Here is a 23148-nt window from a genome sequence, read left to right as displayed (position 1 = left end):
TTTGATCGCGCTCGCGGCCGTTAACTTCGCGCTTGTGACAAGTTTTTGTTGTTGTGTGTTTTAATACAGATAAGACTTATCTAGGGGTAGGCACAAAGAGAGCCAGCTCAAATTGTCAGTGTATGTGTGTGCTTTACACTGCGAAAAATGAAAAGTGAATAAAATATGGCTCAATCACACAAGAAAATAAATGAGAAAACAACCCCCAAATTAATTTTTTCATGTGCAGTTATCCAACAACGCGACATAGATGCGCTCGCGTCGAAATGCTGCAACAGACTAATTCGGTTTTTCGGGCAAACATCCGTTTCCAGGAATATTGCCAATAAAGTAGTTACAAGAGGAGCTAGTAAAGTGCTGGCTGCTTCAGCTGCTGCCGCGTCTGCTGTAGCCGCTACAGCTGTGCCTAGTATTCCTAGTTCCCTTGTTGTAGTTCCACCCAAAAAGCAAATTTTTATTTCGAGGCTTGATCCCAATACTACTTCTGAAGAAGTCATAGCCTATATCCAGGGCAAAGTTCAAGCACCAAACATTGCGGTGGAAAAGTTCCGTTTCTCATATACTCGGGACATTTCGTCCTTTAAAATAGGTGTCTCCCCAGATCTTTTTGGCCAAATATGTCATAAAGATTTTTGGCCGGAACACCTTGTTGTAAAAGAGTATACAATAAAAAAGAAGAATCGGCCTCCGATTAGTTTGCTACCTGCCTCTGTGAATAACGTTCCTTCCGGCTCGTCTGCACCTGTTGGCGAGTGAAAAAAACTAATTTCGTCCCTAACTCTGGCCTATCAGAACGTACGGGGACTAAAGTCTAAACTGTCTAGACTCTATGTAGATAGTATAGCCTTTGACTTTCATATTCTTGCCTTTACTGAGACTTGGCTGAAGCCTGATATTGCTGATGCTTCAATTTTCCCCTCAAAATATTTAATATACATATAGACATGATCGGACTATCCGTAATGGTGGTGGCGTTTTGATCGCTGTTGACTCGGCGTTCTCGTCTCAAATTGTCCAGTCCTCCAATCAGGAGATTGAATTTGTTTGTGTTAAAATTTCGTTTAATTCTTTTTCTGTCTATATTACTTGTTCGTATATTCCACCACATTCCGACTTGGCAGTATATACACTCACCATTTGGAAGCTATTCAACTTATATCCTCATATCTCTCTGACAAAGATTTGCTCGTTGTTCTGGGAGATTTTAATTTACATGAGATTGCCTGGACCCTCTCATTTGATTCTTTATTACTGTTGCCCTCCTTGTCACATTGTTTCATAGATGGTCTGCTTGAGTTGTCCCTAACTCAAATAAATCCTGTCCGGAATAGTCGTAACAGATCACTAGATCTGGTATTTGTGTTGGATTCTTCCAACTGCGATATTTCCAGGACTGATCCCTTAGTTATCCCCGAAGACAACTTTCATCCAACTCTGGATATAACCACTGACCTTCCTTTTGGTGTTATGTCTCGACATAATAACTCGATGCCTCCAACCCGATGTTTTCGAAAGACAAACTTTACTAAACTTAAACAACTTTTGTTAACTAATGATTGGACATATCTGTATACTTGCACGGATATGGACTCGGCCATTTCTGTCTTCTATAAAACTCTTGAGTCTTTCTTTGATGTTTGTGTCCCGCGTGTGACTCTAGGATGGTCTGATAGACCTGCTTGGTTCTCACGTGAGTTATGTGACTTGAAGAACGTAAAATCGAGATGTTATAAAAGATTTAAAAAATCCGGTAAAGCATCGGATTTTTCCCTATATGTAGTCGCTCGATCAAATTTTATGGTGCTGAATTCACAGTACTATAAGGATTATCTTCAGCGATGTAAACTCAGGTTTTCTCGCGATCCTAAGCAATTTTATAAATTTGTAAATGTTAAACGTAAGACATCGGTGCACCCGTCTTACTTGTCTTTCGAAAACAATAAAGCTGACAATGATCAGGCAATTGCCGACATGTTTGCTGATTTTTTCAAAACAACTTATTGCTCTTCGATTTATCAAGCAAATCCTCCTTATCCTCATCACTTGCAATCGTCTAATTGCATTTTAGACCCTGTGTTTGATGAAAGTTCGGTTCTTAGCGTGCTCAGTTCCGTCAAACCAATATATGCACCTGGCCCTGATGGAATACCAGGCTGCGTATTAAGGTTTTGCGCGGAGGCCCTATGTAAGCCAATACTTAAGTTGTTTACACTGTCCGTTACATCTTCCGCCTTCCCGCCTATCTGGAAGGAATCATATATTATTCCTCTTCATAAAAAGCCATACCCAAAGCATTTGAGAAAATAATAACATCTCAATTGCAGCATTTTTGCAGTTCAATCATTTCGTCATCCCAACATGGGTTTAAAAAACGTAGATCGACAACTACTAACCTATTAGAATTTACATCTCACTCAATCAAAGGGTTCAAGACTGCCGTGCAATCTGACGTCATTTATACTGACTTCAGCAAGGCCTTTGACTCCGTTAATCATACTCTGCTTCTATATAAATTAAACGCACTTGGCATCCCCAGCCTTTTGCTAGATTGGATTCTTCAATATCTTTCTAAGCGTACACAAAAGGTCCTCTTTAAGTCTTCATTTTCTAAGACCATCCAAGTGACCTCTGGAGTACCTCAGGGTAGTCATTTGGGTCCATTGCTATTCACTCTTTTTATAAATGATCTTCCATTGGTAGTGTCACATTCTCGGGTGCTTATGTACGCGGATGATATCAAGCTTTACCTCAGTTTTAAAGACATATCATCTTCTAGCCTACTTCAATCGGATCTTAATGATCTTCAGAGTTGGTGTGAAACAAACCTATTAAACCTTAACGGCTCTAAATGTAAAGTTATGTCTTTTTATAGATGCACTCCATACTTAGCAACTTATTATCTTAACGACACTGCCTTAGAGCGGTTAGATATTATCAATGACTTAGGTGTTCTTATGGACCATAAATTAACTTTTAATCCTCATATTTCTGCTACAGTTAGTAAAGCTATGAATGTTCTTGGGTTTGTGAAACGATGGTCAAAAGAGTTTGACGATCCGTGCACAACCAAAATTCTGTACCTATACTTCTTTAATCCGTCCTATCTTAGAGTACGGATCTTGCATATGGTCACCTCAATATGAGATGCACCAAAGTAAAATTGAATCTGTTTCTGCTTTTTGCTCTTCGCGGTCTAAATTTGGATCGCAATGTCAATTTGCCATCATACTCCAGTAGGCTTCTTTTAATCAATCTTTAATTAATCGTAGAGTAATGCTTGGTGCTATCTTTATTCATAAACTTTTAATAGGTAAAATAGACTCTCTTGAGCTATTGAACCAGTTAAACCTATCTGTACCCCGTAGACCTACTAGAAATTTTATTCCTCTATCCTTAAAACACTGTAGTTCTAACTATTCTTTGCATAAACCTTTTCGAGTCCTATGTTCTGATTACAATCTTCTGTATCCCGTAATTAGATCAGAAGCCTCTCTTTCCCTTGTGAAAACTTCTATTTTAGCACATTTAGCTCGTAATTAGCTGTAGTTAATCATATTTTTAATTGTTTGTCCGTTTTATTTGTATTTGTCCACACGATCGTGCCGTCCGATATGCGGCTGCGCCCCACGGTCGGTCAGGCGGGAGGTGGACAGCGCTCTGCTTGGGCTCGCGCGAAACAGGCTATGTCCTGGTGTCGTATGGGCCGTACTTGAACGTACTTCGCATTGTACGCGTCAACGTCCAGACAATGTTTCCTTTTAAGATTGTTATTTACGCACTGTACATTCCAAAAGTTCTTCAAATGTTTCAAAAGACGCATTCCTGGGCTGCTTATTGCATACTTTATAGGGCAAATCTCTCCCTAAGTGCGCTTAGCACATCTTTGATTTTAAAAACAAACTCTTTTTCAATGAAAAACTAGAATATAAAATAGTGATTTGTATAGCAATAAATGATAAGAGAGAAGAAAACCATTCCTCTAATTTTTTGCATACTTTCAGGCTGCCTTTTTAATTGTCAGAAAACTGTTGAGCGGATTAATAAAAAAAAAAAGCTTTATCCTTTTAAATATTTATTAGATATGATGTGCCAATAATATTACCAATAAACCCAGAATCACTTGATGAAAACAATGGAAAAGCATTTTGTTTTATAAATCTTAAATGGATGTTCCATTTAATTTCTTTGAATTTCGCGCCTCATCTGAGAAACCTAATAAAAACTCAACGCTGTTTATATGAAATATATTTTGATATCTCTGTGATTTATTGTTTTTATTGATAAATAGAAAGATTGTTCAACTATTTAATCTTATCGCATGATAATGCATTCCGCCCAGGCCCTGTCTGATATTAACTTTCTAATCATGTCAACTGAATGAAACTTGTTGTATGTTAATGTCTATGAACTATCTATAGAGTTTATAAAACTATGACTAATATGACGTTTTGTGTACGTGAGACTGAAAAAGAAACCAAAAGAAAAATTAACTATTTAACTGTTATTTCATTCACCATTTTGGACTTGTTCAAGAACGACAAAGCAATGGATTGTCTTATTTATGGAGAAGGTCTAACAGGGAATACCTGATAAGGTATTTCCGCTGGTGTTAGTAAAATGTTTAAATGGATGAAATTCCATCTTAGAAGCGAATTCACTTGGGAACTTGCTATTTATTCTTGATAACACAAACATTTGAATTATTTTTCAAGTGATTCATATTTTATTTTAATGTTTCACTAACACCTCATACGACTTAATGGTAACTTCTTGACCGCCAAATGGCACATAGAGACAGCCATGGGAAGGATGCACTTTACCCACAACCACTGAATTGGAATGAACAGCGCGGCCTACATAGAGAGGTTCGCCTGTACGAGTTTTGCCAGTGGAAATGGCATGACGTGGTACACGACCATCACTGGATGGAGCCCAAGCGTATCCATGACCGACCAAAACTTCGTAGCTGCTGACATTATGCTCCTTTCCGCCATGGGCCACATAGGCGGCATGTCTGCTGGGAATCACTTTGACTGGAGCCAGATCACCCTCGAAGATACATCGACCCACATAAATTGCTGATCCGTCACTATCATGGCCACCATTGAAAGCGTTGTGTGGCAACGGAGAATTAACAGAGGAACGTACCCAATCTGTTCAAGCAAAAAGAAACCACTAGAAATTTGCCACTCCTTTTTTTTATTATATGTTTATATACTTACGACCCATTTTTTAGCGATTCAACTGGTACGACTGTTCAGCTTGATATCTGTTTTTGTACTGATGACTACACTGGTTATGGCTAACTTTACGATTCACCTCTTCAATTTCGTTTACCCCGGTGAAAAGGGTAAATAAATGTTGGTTAAAATGGTGGAATCCCCTTCAATATCTGGATGACGAGCTAAAAGCTCTTCGAGTAGAGGAAACTTTATTATTTCATGAGCTATTGATTCCAAAATTGAAAATTATAAATGGGCAATTCAACTTAAAGAAACAAAAAAAATCATTATCTTGACATTCTTTTGTTACCATTAAACTGGAAATTTTTTGTGACATGTTTTCTTCTATCGATATAGAATTTAAGTGAATAATCTTGGGGTGTGCCATTGGGCAAAACAGGTCTTTTATGTAGATAGTCTGTCCTGCAGAATTATCCAAATGCTTAGAAGAGGAGGAATACAAAAATATGTTGCATACTTTGTGGATCATGTAATAATTTAGTTCCTTTACTTTAATCGTTTCTATAAAGATAAGCGAAATTGTATTTAATATTGATATATCAAACTAAAACTTTATAAATGGCAGAATTTCTATTCTCTTCCAAAAAGTGTATATTCATTCTGTTTATAAGTGAACCACGCGTCGAAGAAAGCATCTTCGACCATTAAGTATGTATGTATGCCACTGCAGGGACTATATATCTCTAATACTCCCATAAAACCGACTAACAGTGATTTTTATCAATAAACTTTTTAGTTCTAAGGCTAAAAATTGATATATTACAGTCTCAAATTTCATAGGAACTAGTAATTTTGGCCAGAAACACTGTTTAATCAAACTAGGTTCTTAACTTTCCCTTATAATGATATATGATTCAGGCAATTTGAATCAAAATCGAATCACTAAATTAAATATATAGCTGGAAATCCGAGTCTTTAGATAAAAGGGTATACAAACATCGCCGCAACCGAAGATAAGTAGTCCTGAACATTTAAAACATTTGAAAAGTTAGTAATGCGAGATTGACTTTATTTTAGTTTTTTAACTAGCACCTCATAAGACTTAATGGATATTTCTTTGCCGCCAAATGGCACATAGAGACAACCATGGGATGGATGCACTTTTCCGACTGTCAATGAGTTATAAAGAGGTTCACCCATACGAGTTTTACCAGTGGAAATTGCATGGCCCGGTACACACCCATTACTGGATGGAGCCCAAGCATATGCCTTACCCACCAAAACTTCAAAGTGCATAACACTATGCTCCTTTCCGCCATGGGATACATAGGCGGCATGTTTGTTGGGAATCACTTTGACTGGAGCCAGATCACCCTCGAACATAGTACGGCCCACATAGATTCTTGAACCGTCAGTATCATGGCCAGCTTGGAAAGCAGTTGGCGGCAACAGAGAATCAGCAGAGGAACGTATCCAATCTGTTTTAGCCACAAGAATTCATACAATATTTCGTTTGTTTTATTATATGTTATATGTATGTACTTACGAGCCATTTTCAACGAGTTTCAGTTTGATATGTGACTTTGTATTGATGACTAAACAGCTTATCGCTAATTTCACAATTCACCTTTTTATTGTTGTTGGCATATTCACCTTAGTTAGCAGTTTGCTGTTGTTACTGGAGGAACTCTTCTTTACATGTATCTATCTGGTTTCTAATACTGAATTTGGGTGTTAGTTTAAAGTGTGTACATTTGATAATTATAGATATATTAATGTAAGTTAATTAATTAGTTTTAAGATTGACAATTGCCGAGGCGACACAAAAACGACACAAACGATTTCACTTCTCTCTCACAACTGGCAACTGCCTCTCTAGCGATCAACAAAGAAGCGTAAAGAAACTTTGGATGATGCAACAACTGAGACCTAGGACAAAATAGAAAAGATGGTGTAATAATTGAGGTTTTCCGAACGCCTAGGTGCCGCTCCTTCAATCCCATTCCCTATTTTCAATCCCATACAAATAGAATACAAGAATATTTTGACAATTCGGAAACTATTCTCAGAACCACAGATTAAATTTCTTTCTTAGCTCGATCCGGGTATTCCAAATGACTTAGTTTTTAGAAATTAACATGTTTATGACCTATCAATTATATCGTAAAGAATTTATAGAATCACAGACTTATTGAACCTGCCTGTAATTGCTTATAAAAGAAATTTATTGCACGTAAATGATAAGAAATTATGATAAACTTATGGGTACTAAAATCCTATAATTTTCCAGTTAATAATATAAAGTTATAAAAATTGACTGAATGTGTTATACATATACATATGCAATCCAAGTGGATTAAGTCTGCTGGGATACTCAGGAAGCTCCTATAAAGTGCCGCCTATTTGTCATATCTGGATGTGGAAATATAGATAGAACGCCATCAAACAGGAGAAATCCTGGCGGGAAAAGAAATTCGAAAGTTCTCCTGGAATACATATCGAAATTATGCAGCATACACAGAAAGGAAATGCCCAAGAAAAGTCAAAAAAAATGTCGAGATAAAAGGATAATCCAATCAAAACAAACCAATATGCGAGTCTTCAGTCAATATCCAATGCGACACGAGTTACCCAATTGAGTCTAACTATAAGAAGTATAAGCAATATAAAAAGTTTGTTGTGCCAAATTTGTCCCTGCATCTAATTGCAAGCTCTAAGGACGAAAAACGATTATTACAACTCTGTCATTGTAGGAAACCTTTTATACTCTTCATTGAGGTTGCTTGCAATGCTCGTTCAATAAATTTCTCCAAATCAACGTCTAATGGTTAAAACTAGAAAGTCCCATAGACTTTTTTTCCGACTCTTTGAGAATCTTTAAACTTTTCAGACCGCTCCTGACTACTAGAACAATAATGAGTTATCCACTTGCAAATAATGACTCGTTCTTTACTCATAGGTGGGTCATACGTCATGACATAATTTAGTTCGACGACTCATCAAGGATTACCCCATACGAGGAACTCAACAAACTTTTTGCTTAAAGTTATTTAGCTATGTATTTCCTATCACATGATTAACACGTTTTCTTAATGAAAAGTATTATTTACACAACTTTTTAATAAAATTTTAAGCAAACAGCTGCTGTTACCTGTTTACTTTTTTGATCGGTGAATGACTTTTCATCTTTTTTCTATCCAACTGATTGTTTGATAATGCATGGAGAAGATTTTGTTGTCAGAGCCCTAGCTAGTCATTTCGTCTAAGCGGGGTCGACTTTCCGAACCTTAGTTAAATGGACATTGGGATCTTTGTTTGTTTAGACCAATAACGGGCCTCTTTCGAGAGGACTGACTGATTTGTGTGAGAGGGAAGCAATTCAATTGTTTATTTAAATGTAAAGCCATTATATATTGTTTACTTTGTACCGTCAATACGAACTATTTCTCGCACAGTAGCATCCGAATGTCTTTGCCAACCACTAAAGGATCTCTTGAAGAAGTCATCTCACTTTCAACTGCTTTGAATGGAAGACGTCTGACAGTGTAGACATCTCTCCTTGGAGGAGTTGTGAATTCAAAGGCCACTGTTTTTGGTCTGCAAAGTTTTGCCAAATGGCTATCCAATGGATTGTATTGGATCTACTTGAAGTGAAAAGGAAATGAATATATTTCAATGGACCTAGTCCAATAGTTGAACCTAAATTATATATATATTTGATGATGTATAGAAAGTGAATTACTTTACGAGGTGGTTATTGATTAAGTTTATTTTTGACTTATTGTTCGAGAGATAAGGTTCGCTCTATGCGTTGGCAATCACTCACTCATAGATAAAGCCCTAGAAATCACCTAAAATATATATAGGTTTTAGGTGTCTGTATATATATATTGGATATTATTAAACTTAGAAATGTAAAAAGCCATTACATTATGGGCCAAGTCTTACGAATTTATAATAAACAAATATTGACGATGACGAATTTTCGCAGGTGTATCAAGTTCATTCGCTTCGAGAAAACATACAGCGAGAAAGAGAAAGAGGGAGAAGAAAGAGAGGCAAAAAGTAATGCCCCAAAGCTGATATCTTATCAAAAAAAAAAAAGTTGTCGGTTAACTCTAGTCAACAAAAATGATAACAGGTTGAAATAACAGCCTTAAAAACGCAACTGCCGACTAGGTAAAAACTTCAGTCATAAAAGTCATCCAGACCGTTAAGGTTTAGAACGGAGGACTTTGTTTGTTTCTTGTTATATATTTCTCTTTTAAAAATAATAACAAATAAAAACACAAAATATGGGTAAGCACGAATCGTAGTTTGGGAAAGTGTGAAAAATAAATATAAATAGTTATAGTTATTGGAAACTAAATGTGTATCCTTGAGTTCGATATCAAGTGTTCGCCTTAGTTGAAGCTGACAGTTGAAATCCCTTAGAGACTTGTGTGGAGCTCTTTCACACTTTCCATTATCTAGGTGACATTTGTTGATAAGATTTCGCTGACATAACTGTACCTGAACAGGTTGACAACTAACTTATCTATTAATAAACAAACAAACAAAAATATATAAAACCTTTGTGTCTAACTTCGCTTCGAGGTTAATTATTTTCTTTCAATTAATTTATCGTATTTTCTAGATCACACATGGATTGCCCGCAACGTCTATGATGCATTGCCGCCATTTGCCATTGTGGCTGGACACGATTCCGACAATGATCCCATCTATGTGGGTCGTGCCTATCACAATGGTGACGTGTTGCCCTGCAAGATTGTGCCAGCCAAACAGCAGGCCTATGTGGCATGGGGCGGTGAGGAGATCAACAAACATGATTTCGAAATTCTGACAGGACATCATTATTGTTGGATACCGGCATCGGGTGGTTTTGTTCCACCCCATGCCCTGCGTGTGGGCCAGACATCTGAGGGTGAGGCTTTGTACATTGGTCGTGGTTACTTTTCGGGCAGTCTGACACCGGGCAAGGTGCATCCATCGCATCATTGTCTCTACATTCCCTATGGCGGCAAGGAGGTAACTATTTATATGCGAAGCAACTTTAAGCAAATGCAGAAAATAACCTTTTGACTTTTTCAACCAATTTTGCAGCACAGTCTGGAGGCTTATGAGGTTCTGGTACAACCCGAGACCTGGGTCTCCTCCTCTGGCAGCAATATTGTGCCTGGAACTATTTTGGCTGGACATGATGCCGATGGTGATACCATTTATGTGGGCCGTGCCTATCATGAAGGTGATTTACTGCCAGCCAAGGTTATTCCAAGCAAGGGATGCGCCTATGTGCCATACGGTGGACAGGAGCATGTGAAATATGACTTTGAACTGTTGGCCGGCTATGGTTATGGTTGGGTGCCAGACTGCCACGGCAATGTGCCACCAGGCGCTGTGGTCTGCGGCAGAACATCGGAGGGTGAATCCTTGTACATTGGCCGTGGCAGTTACAACGGAAGTTTTACTCCTGGCAAAATTCATCCATCCCATCATTGCCTTTACATTCCATTCGGCGGTGAGGAGGTCCGCCTCGATTCATACGAAGTGCTCGTCAGATCTTAGGGCCCCAAGAGCCGAGAAGAAGAAGGAGCATGAATCATTTAGACACTGAGTTTTGATTTCACATCTTTTGAGACTTTTTTAATGCAATTAAATTATTTTTTTATATGTATAAGCCAAAAGTAAAAATATAATGCCAAAAAATCACTCATCGAAAAAAAGAAAACCACAAATTGACTCATCTTTTAAGTGGAGTTTAAATTTAGATGGGCAGACTATGAAAACTTTATACATTTAGCCTTAATTACATAAGCTTTAACTTATGATAAATACAAGAGACTTTGGCTCTTCTTGAAAAGAAATGTTTGCCCTAAGTCTTTTGGTTATTTTCGATATCACAAGTATTATATGTATTTCTCCGACAGTCGAAATCTACGAATTATTTTTAATTTTTCGCCTTGAGCTTTAATATATTTTAACCATGAACTACTTAGGCATTTATTGATGGAGGTAATATAATATATCAAGCGTAATCTCCATTAATCAGGCCTGTTCTCAATGATAAAACGTAATCCCTAGTAAGTAATAATCTGTTCTAGCTTTTATCAAATCTTACAACTCATACCTATTTATCTGGTCACATGTGTAGTAGACAAATATATTTAGAAAACGGAAGTGAAAGCAGATGTCAATTACGATTCTAACAAATTTACTTGGAATCGGTGACGATAACAGTCTTGAATAGATTTCATTGTAAACGATAATATTAATCATTAATGAGTAATAAACTAAAGGGTGGCGCTAATCTTATGACGCGCACTGTCATGTTAACACAGGAAACAAACCACAGTCATCCTGAAAATTGACAACTAATATATATTTAAAAGTTTCTAAAGATTCGATTATTTGGAATTTATTAGTCATCAAAAGGGGAAGAACTTTTCAGCAGCTGTCAAATAGATAACCAAAACTAACCAAACTGAAAAAAAAAAAAAACACCCACCCACACCTTACTAATCGATGCTAAATTGTATTCTGATTGCAATCTAATCAATAGAAAATACCTTTTAGCCAAATTCAGATGTTTAATAGTATTTGTAGTTTACCCAATTATTTTACAATCGACCGATAAGAGCCACAGATGCTAGAGAGTTCGATGATAAACAATTTATTGACTTTTGTTCTGTTTGCCAATTGAGCTCAAAGTGGCAGCTAGAGTACTTAATCTTAATCAACAATAAATACTAGAATATGTGGCATAAAATTTAAACACGTGAACATTCAAAATTGGCAAAACAAATACATACTATACTCTAAAAAAACAGAAACAATGTTGTATCAATAAGAAAGTACCCCAGAAATTGTTAAAATTTTCGATTCAATTTTATATTAATCACAAAAAATGTCGCAAACATCCAATCATAGCTAATGTACTACACTTGGAAAGGGTATTTGAAAAAGCATTACATTTCCACTGACTGGAGAAGCTTTAGCAGAGCTTTCCATTTGCTTTTCTCTACACGACGCGTCGTGTAGACTTCGAATGTAGAATGTTACACGAACGAAATGCCAACTCGTTGCTCGTTTTCCATTGGCTGCGTTTTCTCGGCAAATCGGTACAACGATTCTGGGATTGGTCGGTATAAAAACCGGGCCACACCTCAGGGCTGAAGTCAATTGGTTTCCACGCTTCCAGAAGGCGGCAACTCGTAACAACTTGCCAATAAAATTTTAACCAGGGAAAATATATTTATTAAGGTTTCATTTCAATTTACATAATCTATAAACATTTGTGTCTATAGTTTCATAATATTTTCGTCATCTGTTTGTCCATTCCAAGCGGATTCACTGTGGCGAAACTGGTTTTCTTTGTGTTGGCCATCGGAAAGCGATATTGCCGACGCGTTTTGACAACAACCATTTGGGGTAACGCGAGTTGAGTTGGGAAACAAGACTTGGGCCAAGACTTGCAATTAGATGGGGATCTTTGTTCGTGACACAAACATGTAGGATAGGCATCTACAACTGCAATTTACATGAATATAACATTGAGACTTTAGTGAGCTATTATTGGGAAACTATTGGCTATGATTTGGTTTCCATCACGACACTTAATGGCAGATTCGGATTCACTGCATCGAAGGAATCTCACTGAAGGAATCTCAAAGTTTTGCTTATCTAGCAAACGGATAAGCAAAACTTAGAGATTCTTTCAAATAATTCCGAATAAGTACTACTTGATGATGAAAAGGACGGAGGTGGCAGTTGATTAAGCTATAGAACTTTTTCAACATTTCAGGAATTAAATTCGAAAAGTAGGTTACTAATTAGGAAATTAGGCAGGAGCCTTCCCAAATTCCAAATTCATTCCAAATAATTCAATTTGAATTATTCAAGTGGATGGAACTGGAGGACAGAGAGAGATGTATGATACAAACATATTCGTTAAAGGTCTCGTACCTCAATCCACCCATTTGGAAGATCCGTTTCCCATTTCGAGAAGATTCGAAAACAAAGATCAGAATCTTGTGTAAAGTGCAAAAACAAAAAAAGGAGCTATAACTATGTTTTTGACTCTAAAAAAGACAGAGAGAGAGAGAGAGAATATGAGCTTATTGATAACTAATTTAAACACAAAAGAAATTCAAAAAGGATTCGCATATGATTCGTAATTTTAGAAAATGAATAGGTTTATTTGTAAAAATTATGTTTTTTTCAAAAGAAAAGTCGATATTTAGAAAGGTTTTTTGTCTTAAATTTCAGATCAGATCACATCTGATCTTTTCATTAAGACAAAACTATTTAGTGTCTAGAAAAGTTTGGGTAAATTTCAAATTCCATTTAGTAAAGGAAAAAACTCTTGAACGACTGTTAGTCAACTGACTAAATTTAGAAGCAAATCTACATAAATATTCTGTAGATAGTCACTGGATCTAATATGCTAATTTCAAGTCTTAGTCTTACACACTTAGTTTAAGTTGGTATTCATGGCATATACTAAAGGTTTTCGTTCATTTTTCCTTATCATCTTATATAGTCACTCATTCAACTAACCTCTGTAAAGTACTAATAAAGGCTAATTAAACGCATTAATTGAAATTAGTATAAAAGACAAAAAGATATGCCCAATTTTCATTTTCAATCTTAACCATTATTCATCAAAATCTGATTAGTTTAGTTATTAATTTAGTTAATTAATCAATTCTGAGCTTTTCAGATTAAAATTATAAAAAAATACTCAAAAGTATATGTATATTTTAGTTGAATAATACAAACTTAACTAATTTTACTAATTAAGCAGAATTTGCTAAAGGCTTTGTAAACATTGTAAGAGATCTTTTTAAATATAATTTTTACATAAAAATTTAAAAATTGTTTTTAAAATTTATAAGTTATTATAGAGGAATTCATTATATGCAAGTTTCACCGTTAAAAAACTTTAAAAATTTTTATCAGCAAAACTGAGTTTAAAATTTAAGTATATTTTCCTAAGGATATTTAATGTTCTTATAAGCCAAGTTTTTAATTTTTGTTTGAAATAGCTTAAAGTTAATAAAAATAACAATTTTAAATATGTTTCTTTAACACAATTCTCAAAAAACAAATATATTTAATAGGATTTATGTACTTAAAAGATTTAATATAAAGAATTTTGTTAGATCTTATTAAGATCTCTAACTTAACGGACTTAAACTATCTTTAATTTAAGTACTTCTCTAATTTTAAATAAATTACTTTGAATTTCTCTTAAATTATGAAGTTTTTTCTTGGGAAATGTCAAACAAATTTCCAAATTTATCTATTAATTCTTATGTATAAGCAGTTTAATCCTTAAAAAATGGTTAAAAACATTTTTAAAATATTTATTAAATTAAAGAAAATTTCAGCACAAAATTACCTAAAACTTGTTAAAGTTATCCAATCCAAAAAAACTCTTAGAAAATGTGCAAAATATTGATTAATGGCCAACTATTTATGGACATATTTCTGGCAGAAATCAAAAGCTAATCCAGCTTCAAGTTAATGGTCAGTCGGACGCCCCCTTGGCAACAAATTAAGCATCCCCTCTCCCCCGGAGCAAATGGCCAGCCAATATAAATTCTTGTAATTTAATTTTCTTATAATAACACACACACACTCGTACACACACACACATGCTGTGCGTTCCCCCATAGAACAAACTTTCATCCATACGCCACATATCCATCCATCCCATTTAGCTGAAAGATATTAAAAAGTAACTCAGATGCTATCGCCATGTGAGAAGAGCTGAGGCAGAGGAAAGGGAAGAAGAACTCGAATCCAAGTTTTTGGTCTTCCAACCCTCGGAATAACTGTGAAAATGCTCGAAATTCTTTTGGCCCAGAGCAACGGAGCCATGGAATATCAGTTTCTTCTTTCACATTCAACAACAAGGAATGACAATATTTCGCCTGGAGAGTAAAAAACGAAATCTCCCCCATACCTTCCCTCCTTCCAATTCTCATTCCCAATTCTCCAACCGACAAAAGAAGAGCGAAGCGCATCAATTTGATGGAACAAAGGGCGAGAAAAAAACAACTCACTGTCTGAACCCTATGTAACTATGTGGAAACCCATGTATGTACATATGTATATAGTATATACTCAAGTACATAGAGAGGCCTTCAATTAGTTGGGATGCCATACGATTCGATAGACCAGTACATAAGGATGGTGCAGAGTGAACAAGAAGAAGTGTAAATGGTGTGAGTTTTGGTTAGAGAATATGCTGGCTGAAGGGATGGATACAATCATCTGATTCCAAATTGCTTTCAGCATACAACAATTTCAGCTGTTGTCGAAAATATATGAGTTTTGCGCGGGGGTATGTAGATAAATAGATTGGTTGAAGGTAGCTAGGATTACATGTACACACACACACACACATACATATACCTAAACAGACCTCAAACACACAACGGAAGAAAGAGAAATGAAAAATAAATAATAAAAATACTTAGATACAAATGTGAAGAAAGGTTTTGTCTGTTATATAAAAATGGAAATGCGATGCCAACGTCGGCAGCGACAGCAGCGGCAGCGACAGCAGCAGCAGCAAATGGGCGTTTCGGTTATATAAAACACGAAACAAACTCAAACCAGAAACCTTTTTCTTTCTTGAATATTATACTTTAGGCCTAGGCAGTGAAGTGAAACAGCAAGCCACAAAAGCTCTTTTAGCCAGGATATAACCAGGGCTGACAACAGCAACAACAACAACAACAAGCACATTTAGACTATCTCATCTAATTAGTTTTTATGATTTTAGTTTCTAAAAATAATCAGTCATATGTACATATATCATCTGGTGTTCGCTTATGCGTGATAATTCAATTAGGAATGTGTGAATCAGCAGCAACAACAACAACAACAATAAAAACAACTGCAGGCGTTACTGCAACGGAAATGGAGGGTGAGAGGGCACACACACACACACAAACACACAGAGGAGACAAATTGTGTCCCAAACCAAACTAAAACCTAAACTCAACCTCCTTCCAATGCCCCGAAAATAACAAGAACCAAACCAAAAATAAGAAACGAACTCAAAAAAATTGTGTTGCATGCAACCCTGTTTCTCGGTTTCTCCTCTGTTTGCTTGTGGCGGCAGGAACAGAACAGAATCTCGAAAACGGGCAAGACGATCCACACACAGAGCCAGCCAGAGCCTCAAAGCCCAGAACCGGAGACGTAGACAGAGTACAGAGGAACAGAGAGCACTCTGGCGGCATGAAATGAATTTATGTGCATGTATTTGTGTTTGTACATAAAAATAGCGGTCGAGGCAGCAGCAGCAGCAGAAGCAGCAACAGCAGCAACACAAAACTGTGGCAGCAGCAATCGACGGCAAACGGCAACGCGGGTCGAGGCAAGGCAGAGACTAGGCACAACAGCAACAGCAACTGTAGAGACAGAGACAGGGACAGGAACAGCAACAGGGTCAGGGGTGGTGGGTAATGGTAGTGCTGGCAGTGGCGGGGAGGGGTATTATGTGCGCAGCTTGTGCGCCTCGAAAATACATATTTCAGTATGAAGCATAAGAGCATGGGACAATAAGTGGGCACCAGTGGCTCATCCACAAAAGGGGGTTCAAAGTGACAGCCCTTGAAATTACATTAAATACTCATATTATATAGGAAATTATCTGAAAGATAGAGTCATTTTGCACCTTGTCATCTTATGAGACAAATTCCTTCTTCATATTTACTTCCCAGGCATAACTTTTAAGAGAAAGTTGAAGTTTTGTATACATTGTAATTCCCAACCAGTTTTAGCATTGAATTTGTAATAACCCCGATTGCAATTCTAAAGCGGTTGGATGAGAAAACCTAAACTAGCCCCATATAGACAAAAAACCCTAAACAACCTTAAGAAAAGTCCTTAAGCTAAAGTCCTCCTTTTAAACGCCGCCTCTGTTTGGTTTCTATCTTGTGCAGTTTACTGTGCATACACACACACACACACATTACATTGAAGTCCACATAGAGGTAGTATATAGCAAGTATACAAGCAAATATGAGACTCTGGTGTGCCTGTGTGTGTATGTGTGTATACTTAAGTGTGCGGCATTTGCGATAGCGTGGAGGACGCACATCAACTTAGACCCACGTTCCAGGCCCAAGGCCTGTTCGTTTGTTCGTTTGTTCGTTCGCATTACCAATTTAAATGCCCATCCAATGTCCGCGCACGTTCTAAGGAAAACTACAACAACAACGACAACCAAAAAAAAAAAAAAAAGACTAGGTATATTCAATGAGCGTTGCCAAACCAACGTATACGTAATGCAAGGGGGCTTCATCTGTTGTTGTTGTTGTTGTTGTTGTTGGTATATACATATGTATGTATATATGTACCTAGGTACATTCCATGTACTATCAAATTAGGTTCATTTGCTGCCGTTGGCATTACTATTTGCTTCAATGGGCAAAAGCACCCTTGAGCTTATATGTATGTACATGTGTATGTGTGTGTGTGTATTTGTGTGCTTCACTCTTATCGTCATCGGTCGACGTTGTCGTTGTCGTCTATATAAACCGCACGGCTCACTGGTTGTCGTTGCCTGGTTGCCGTTGCCTTTGCCTGGTTGCCGTCGTCATTGTGGTTACCTTTTTGGTATATAAAAAGACTTTGCCTGAGTGGTTTACATAGCCGCCACCAACACTACCACCACCTCGAGCACCGCCACCACCACTAACAGTACACCAGCCTGCTGTGGCATGCTGATAATTTAATAAAAAGAAGGAGAAAAATAAAAATGAGGAAATAAAAAGCTGATGAGTTGCTGCTCCTGCAAATTGCCGTTGAGCCTGGGCCCTGTGCCTGTTCTCTCTCTCTCTCTCTCTTGCTCTCTCTCTCTCTGTCTCTGTGCAATGTCATGCAGCTGTCCCGCAATGTAAATGCATTGCCTCCTCCCTTTTTACCTCAAAACTTCAAAACAGCATCCCAAACACACACACACACACACACACAGGCAAACACACACTCATAATGATTCATTTGCAATGCAAACAGTAGAAACTCTCAGACCCAGAGCCACAGTCAGCAATTTGGAACTGCAACTCTTACTCCAAGCCGAGGAGGCCCAAGTCTTTCTGTGTAATCAACTAATTACCAGAGCCGCCAATGCAGTGGCATTTATCTTCTGTGTGTATTAGAAGTGACTTTTAAGCACTGGCAAATAAATACTACTACTGCCTTCTGTAACCCCATACCCATCCTCAACTTCATCATTATTATTCCCATCATTCAGAGACAATTGAGTGGCTCTCTATATAGCGGCGGCTGCTGCTGCTGCCACTCAAATCAATCAAGACCTTCTTCTTCACAGTCCTTGTCCTTGTCCTTATCCTCAGTCGTTCGTCTTCAGTCCTGGAATACATTTTTTTTCTCTCTTTGCCTTCCCCTTCTAGTTTCTTTTCGCTTTCCTTTGGCAAATTCGCGCACTTATTATTCTTATTTCCGGTTCAGGATTTTCGTTGATTTTGGTCTTGTTCACGTCGACGACGACGACTGCTTGTAAATTGATACTTTTTTTGAGAGAGAATGAGAGAGAGAGACAGAAAGGGAGTTTGAATTTTATTTTTTTGCTTCTCAATTTTTCTCTCACTCAACCCAGAACCTTGGACCTTCTTCTCACCATCCCCCATATTCATAATGGCACACTAATTGGATCTTAATGCTGGGATTTCATTTGATTTACATGACTGAATTATGTTTGATGAATACAATTAGGAGAAGGAAGTGTTGCCAACTTCAAAATACGTGACATCGACACTTTTTTTGAGGATGTCCTTAACCCTTTATTTAATTGGCGACAACTGACAAATTTCTGCTGCTTAATGCCAACAAGTTTAGTTTAAGAAAATAGCTAATTTTTCGCAAAAAAGAAAGAAAGAAAAAACACATTTTGTAATCACTCAATTGACTTAAGATGTCAAAAACTGTTATCCTTTATGCAGCATTTTGATTAATTGTTTCGATCCGTCCAAAGTTTTGACAACAGGGGATTGGCATCTGTTCATCTGTTTGTGTTTCGGTTTTATCTGCCAATTCGTTTCGTTATAGAAATTATTTATTTATTTATTCGTCCTTTTACACTTTCATTTATCAAGTTTTTTTATTTGTTTTATGCTTTTTATCGACTTTTACATTGTAGTACAGATTTTGCAAATGGTTTTTACTTTATTTTTCCATGTAATATGTCAATTTTCAAATGCCAATATAAACGTCAGAATGCACGAATCCAAAGTGAGTTCGGGGGTCTCGGAAAACTTTGATTTTTTCATCTCTTTATAACCTCATAACGAAAGTCTTGTGAAAATGCCTTTAATGAAAAATCCTTAAGTTTCTTAGTTTCTAGATTCATCCGATGGAAACTCAAAATCCTCAATTCCTTACAAAAACTTACCTGATTTTTCAATAAATTTGCATTTTATGTGATTTCTCAACACTTGAATAAGATTTTTCTATATTTCTACTGCGACATTTCCTAACATCGATCGCTTATTTCTATGCCATCTATATGATATGATGTTTCGATCCAACAAATTGTCAATTTTGATCTTATAAGAAGCTTAGATAGCAATTTTCAATTTAGTAGCTTTCTAATTGAGAGTGCAAAACTAAAAGTCACAGAGAAACATGGCTATAAAGACTTTTCTTCTCACGCTGATCAAGAATATATATAGTTTATGGGGTCGATAATGTTTCCTTCTTTGCGTTACAAACATCTAACCCCTGGAAGAGGTCATAAGGACTTAAAGCAAGACTTTTAAACAAATTATGAATTGTTTCTAAATAGAATCTCAAAAGTTGATATTTGAAGCTGAGGCTTTTTAAAGACTAATATTTATCTTATTTGTTTGTTTTTTCTCAAATGAAAACCAATTCTATATTAAACCTTATCCAAAGAGCGAGACTATCAAATTTGTCACCTTCAGATTGGAAAGCGATAACAAATTGTTGGATCTGGCGCAAGAGCTTAACCAGGATTCAAGACAGGAGGCTGGGGGTGGGTGGGCACATAATAAATTGTATCTCAAATTGACTGAGTTTTTGGAAAAATGTATAAAATTTAACACTCTATGTGGAAGCAATTGCCATCCCCTGCGCATACCTGGCTACGCCCTCGAGAGGCTTCCATTTCCCTTGTTTTTCAGACCAGAGATGAACTGGGGAGTTGTCCTGGAAGAACTGGATTTGGCAGCCGACATGGTAAAACCATTTCCTTCAATCTTTGGTAACAAGGCGAGCCTGAATTCGAAAGCTTTCACAACTCCAAAATAAGTGCTGTAAGTCTAACAAAATTTTATACAGCTTAGGCAAGTTAAGAACGTGGTTTTTATCAAAAACCATAAATGGCTTGAAAACAAGAAGACAAAACCATAAAGGGTTAACTTTAGAAAGTTAAATAAAGTAATGATTTATTCTCAAAAGATATATTAGAAGGCACAATGAGAACTATATGAAAAACAGTTTACTTGAAGATGGTCAAAAAGACTGATACCAACCCCTTGTTGGCTTAATTTTTTCACGTTCTCTGAAGCGTATTATGAAATTTGCCAATTATTGATCGATAATAAGGCGAAATAATTGCACTTAACCTGACTCTGCGAACCATAGCCACAATTTAATGGTAAGACAACTTCTGTGACGTTTTTACAGGGGGTTGAAATGAAGAAAATTTCCGCCCCCAAAAGCGAGTTTGTTTTTTCCAAGGTTTATTCAACTGGTAGAAGAAAAAAATATTGGAATCATTTGCCACCTCGAATCGAGGGTTCGATATAACAGTTTCATCTTGTTTGAAAGAAACACACAACTTGTTTAAATATCTCTTCAATATCTATTAAGACTATTTCTGATATCCTTTGAGTCATTTTATATAGAATGAAAACCTAACAAGTTCCTCTAACTTTCATACCATTCGTTCTGTTCCTGACACTCTGTACAATTTTGTTTCTACTTTTAGACTTTACAGACCTCAGCCTATTACTTTCCCACAAATTCTTTAAGGCAGTTTTAATCTCTCCCCTTTAAGAGTCGTGTTCATTTAAATCAGTTCAACTTTAGATCCTTTAGATTTTGTCCTTGTTTTGGTTTTATTGAGCAATGCTAAACCCATTTTTAATTAGCTTCAAAACGAAATTTAAGCTGCTTTATATATTTAATTCCTTTCAAGTCTCAAGGATTAAATGAGTTTAAAAAGAAGTGAAAGATGTAAAAGTCAGACAGTGAAACAAATATTTGTATGATGCCTTTGAAAATAATAAAAGTTACTATTAAATTGTGATTGATGATTATAAAACAGATATTTTTGTGCTTTTAACTTAGAATATTTCCTAAGCCAAAGCAAAATCTTAACATTTGTATAAGATATTTGAACTAAGCGCCTCATAATCTATTAGAAAAGTTTACTTTGGTTTCTGGTTCTTGAGTTGGACCTTCTTAATAGTAACTAGTTTTATTTCTATTTGAACAAGATGTTCTTCTTATGATATAATTTTGATATCATTGATGCATATAACACCATTTTATTTGATTTGTTTCTTTATCATATAACTTTTTTCCTCAAGGATTATGGTCGATGGCGCACACTTGGGAAAGAAAATAAGGGGGCAATTCTTCTCCCAAAAATGAAATTTCACCACTTTTCCCATTATAAATTGATAGTTTCAGTTTTTAAGGCATCTTTCAAAACGTTTTTTGTCGAATTTTTTACCTGACTATACAAGTTTTTAAGTAGCTTTGGGTAATTTAGTTTTATTGACTTTAGGTCTAAGCCAGTGACGGATTTGATGTTCCAAAATCTTAGCCTTAAATGTTAAAATAGTATATTTCTAATATAAGTTCAGTTATTTGTAGGCTGAAGTTGTATCTTCTATATTACTTCCTGTGAAAATGACCTCTAAATCAAAGATTTAGTCCTTATAACCGGCCAAGTCATTAGGTAACGAATGCTAAGCACATAAATCGTCATTTACGATGACGCTTTTCCGACAAAACAAATTGCAATTAAAGGACTTGTCGCCTTAGTTCTAACAGCTAAAAGCTGGCATCAAACTTTTCTGGGAAAACTTTTTTGTATATCGGCCTCGGCCTGGCCGCCTGCCATCTGGAAAGAAGGAAAAATTCAATTAAAGCTGCTGGGCAACTTTCATGTTTTCATGTGTCCACAGAGGCAAAACCTCCGCAGCATGCCCCAAACTCCATGTGGCTTAGAAATTGTTGGGTCCATTTCAATCGTGGTCCTGTTCTTGGGTCTGACGCTGACGCTTGGCCTTGTAATTCAAGACAATTTCATTAATTACAATATAAGCAGTAACTTGGCTCGAGAATTGTCCAGAGAATATGTCAATTATATATACACACATACATATGTACATATATGTGGATAAAACAGAAAAATGTGGGAAAATAAAATTTATAAACTAAACTTCATTCGTTCTTAAGGAGAAAGGGATAAAGAGAAGAAGGAAAAGGGGATAATAATAGGGACTAAATAGGGCCTTCAATTGAAGGGAATAAGCATACAATTAACTTGAACTTTTTGGTCTTTAGCATTTATTGCTCTAGCTGAAAAGAGTTTTGTAATAAACAGTTAACAGGTTATTACATTACTTTTTATGTTTGCCTAAATTGCTAAAAGGCCAAGCAAAAAATCCATAACGTTTTACACAAGTAGTTTTCTTTTGGGCCAAGCCAATGGAGCTGCTTCAAAAACTCTTCATACTTTAATTTTGAGACCTTTCTTACTCTCTACCGAAATGCAACTTGTTTGGTCAAGCATCGGAAGTATCAAAGATGTTAATCGACTTTCTAGGACTTATCTACTTCAGAAATTTCACTTTTGTAATACTTTCGGGAACCCATTTTGAATGATAAATTACTTTTTGTTTCAATGTACTTTATTTTTAGATATGGAAGCAATAATTTTTATACGAAG

At 36.3% G+C, this 23148-nt stretch overlaps 2 protein-coding genes and 1 long non-coding RNA gene across 3 annotated transcripts; 1 reads left to right on the top strand and 2 right to left on the bottom strand.

Moving 5' to 3' along the window:
* Nucleotides 1–4700: 4700 nt before the first annotated feature.
* Nucleotides 4701–5302, bottom strand: LOC137577045 (uncharacterized). The gene is made up of 2 exons (XR_011032358.1): nucleotides 5223–5302; nucleotides 4701–5153 (listed from the first exon to the last, which is right to left on the bottom strand). It is a non-coding gene; the product is annotated as an uncharacterized lncRNA (long non-coding RNA).
* A 949-nt stretch (nucleotides 5303–6251) lies between these two features.
* On the bottom strand, nucleotides 6252–7029 carry LOC137578062 (natterin-3-like). Its single transcript, XM_068291706.1, has 2 exons — nucleotides 6730–7029; nucleotides 6252–6661 (listed from the first exon to the last, which is right to left on the bottom strand). The coding sequence occupies exons 1-2, from the start codon at nucleotides 6734–6736 to the stop codon at nucleotides 6252–6254; spliced, it is 417 nt and encodes a 138-aa protein (XP_068147807.1). The 5' UTR covers nucleotides 6737–7029.
* A 2328-nt stretch (nucleotides 7030–9357) lies between these two features.
* Nucleotides 9358–10918, top strand: LOC137576711 (uncharacterized). Its single transcript, XM_068289963.1, has 3 exons — nucleotides 9358–9482; nucleotides 9820–10211; nucleotides 10287–10918. Exons 1-3 carry the CDS (start codon nucleotides 9479–9481, stop codon nucleotides 10746–10748), a joined length of 858 nt encoding a protein of 285 aa, XP_068146064.1. The 5' UTR covers nucleotides 9358–9478; the 3' UTR covers nucleotides 10749–10918.
* Nucleotides 10919–23148: the final 12230 nt, after the last annotated feature.

Source organism: Drosophila tropicalis, unplaced genomic scaffold (assembly GCF_018151085.1).
Source record: "Drosophila tropicalis isolate 14030-0801.00 unplaced genomic scaffold, ASM1815108v1 contig_593, whole genome shotgun sequence".
NCBI lineage: Eukaryota > Metazoa > Arthropoda > Insecta > Diptera > Drosophilidae > Drosophila > Drosophila tropicalis.
Note: the sequence above shows the minus strand (reverse complement) of the source record. Positions and strands in the feature narration are given on the sequence as shown.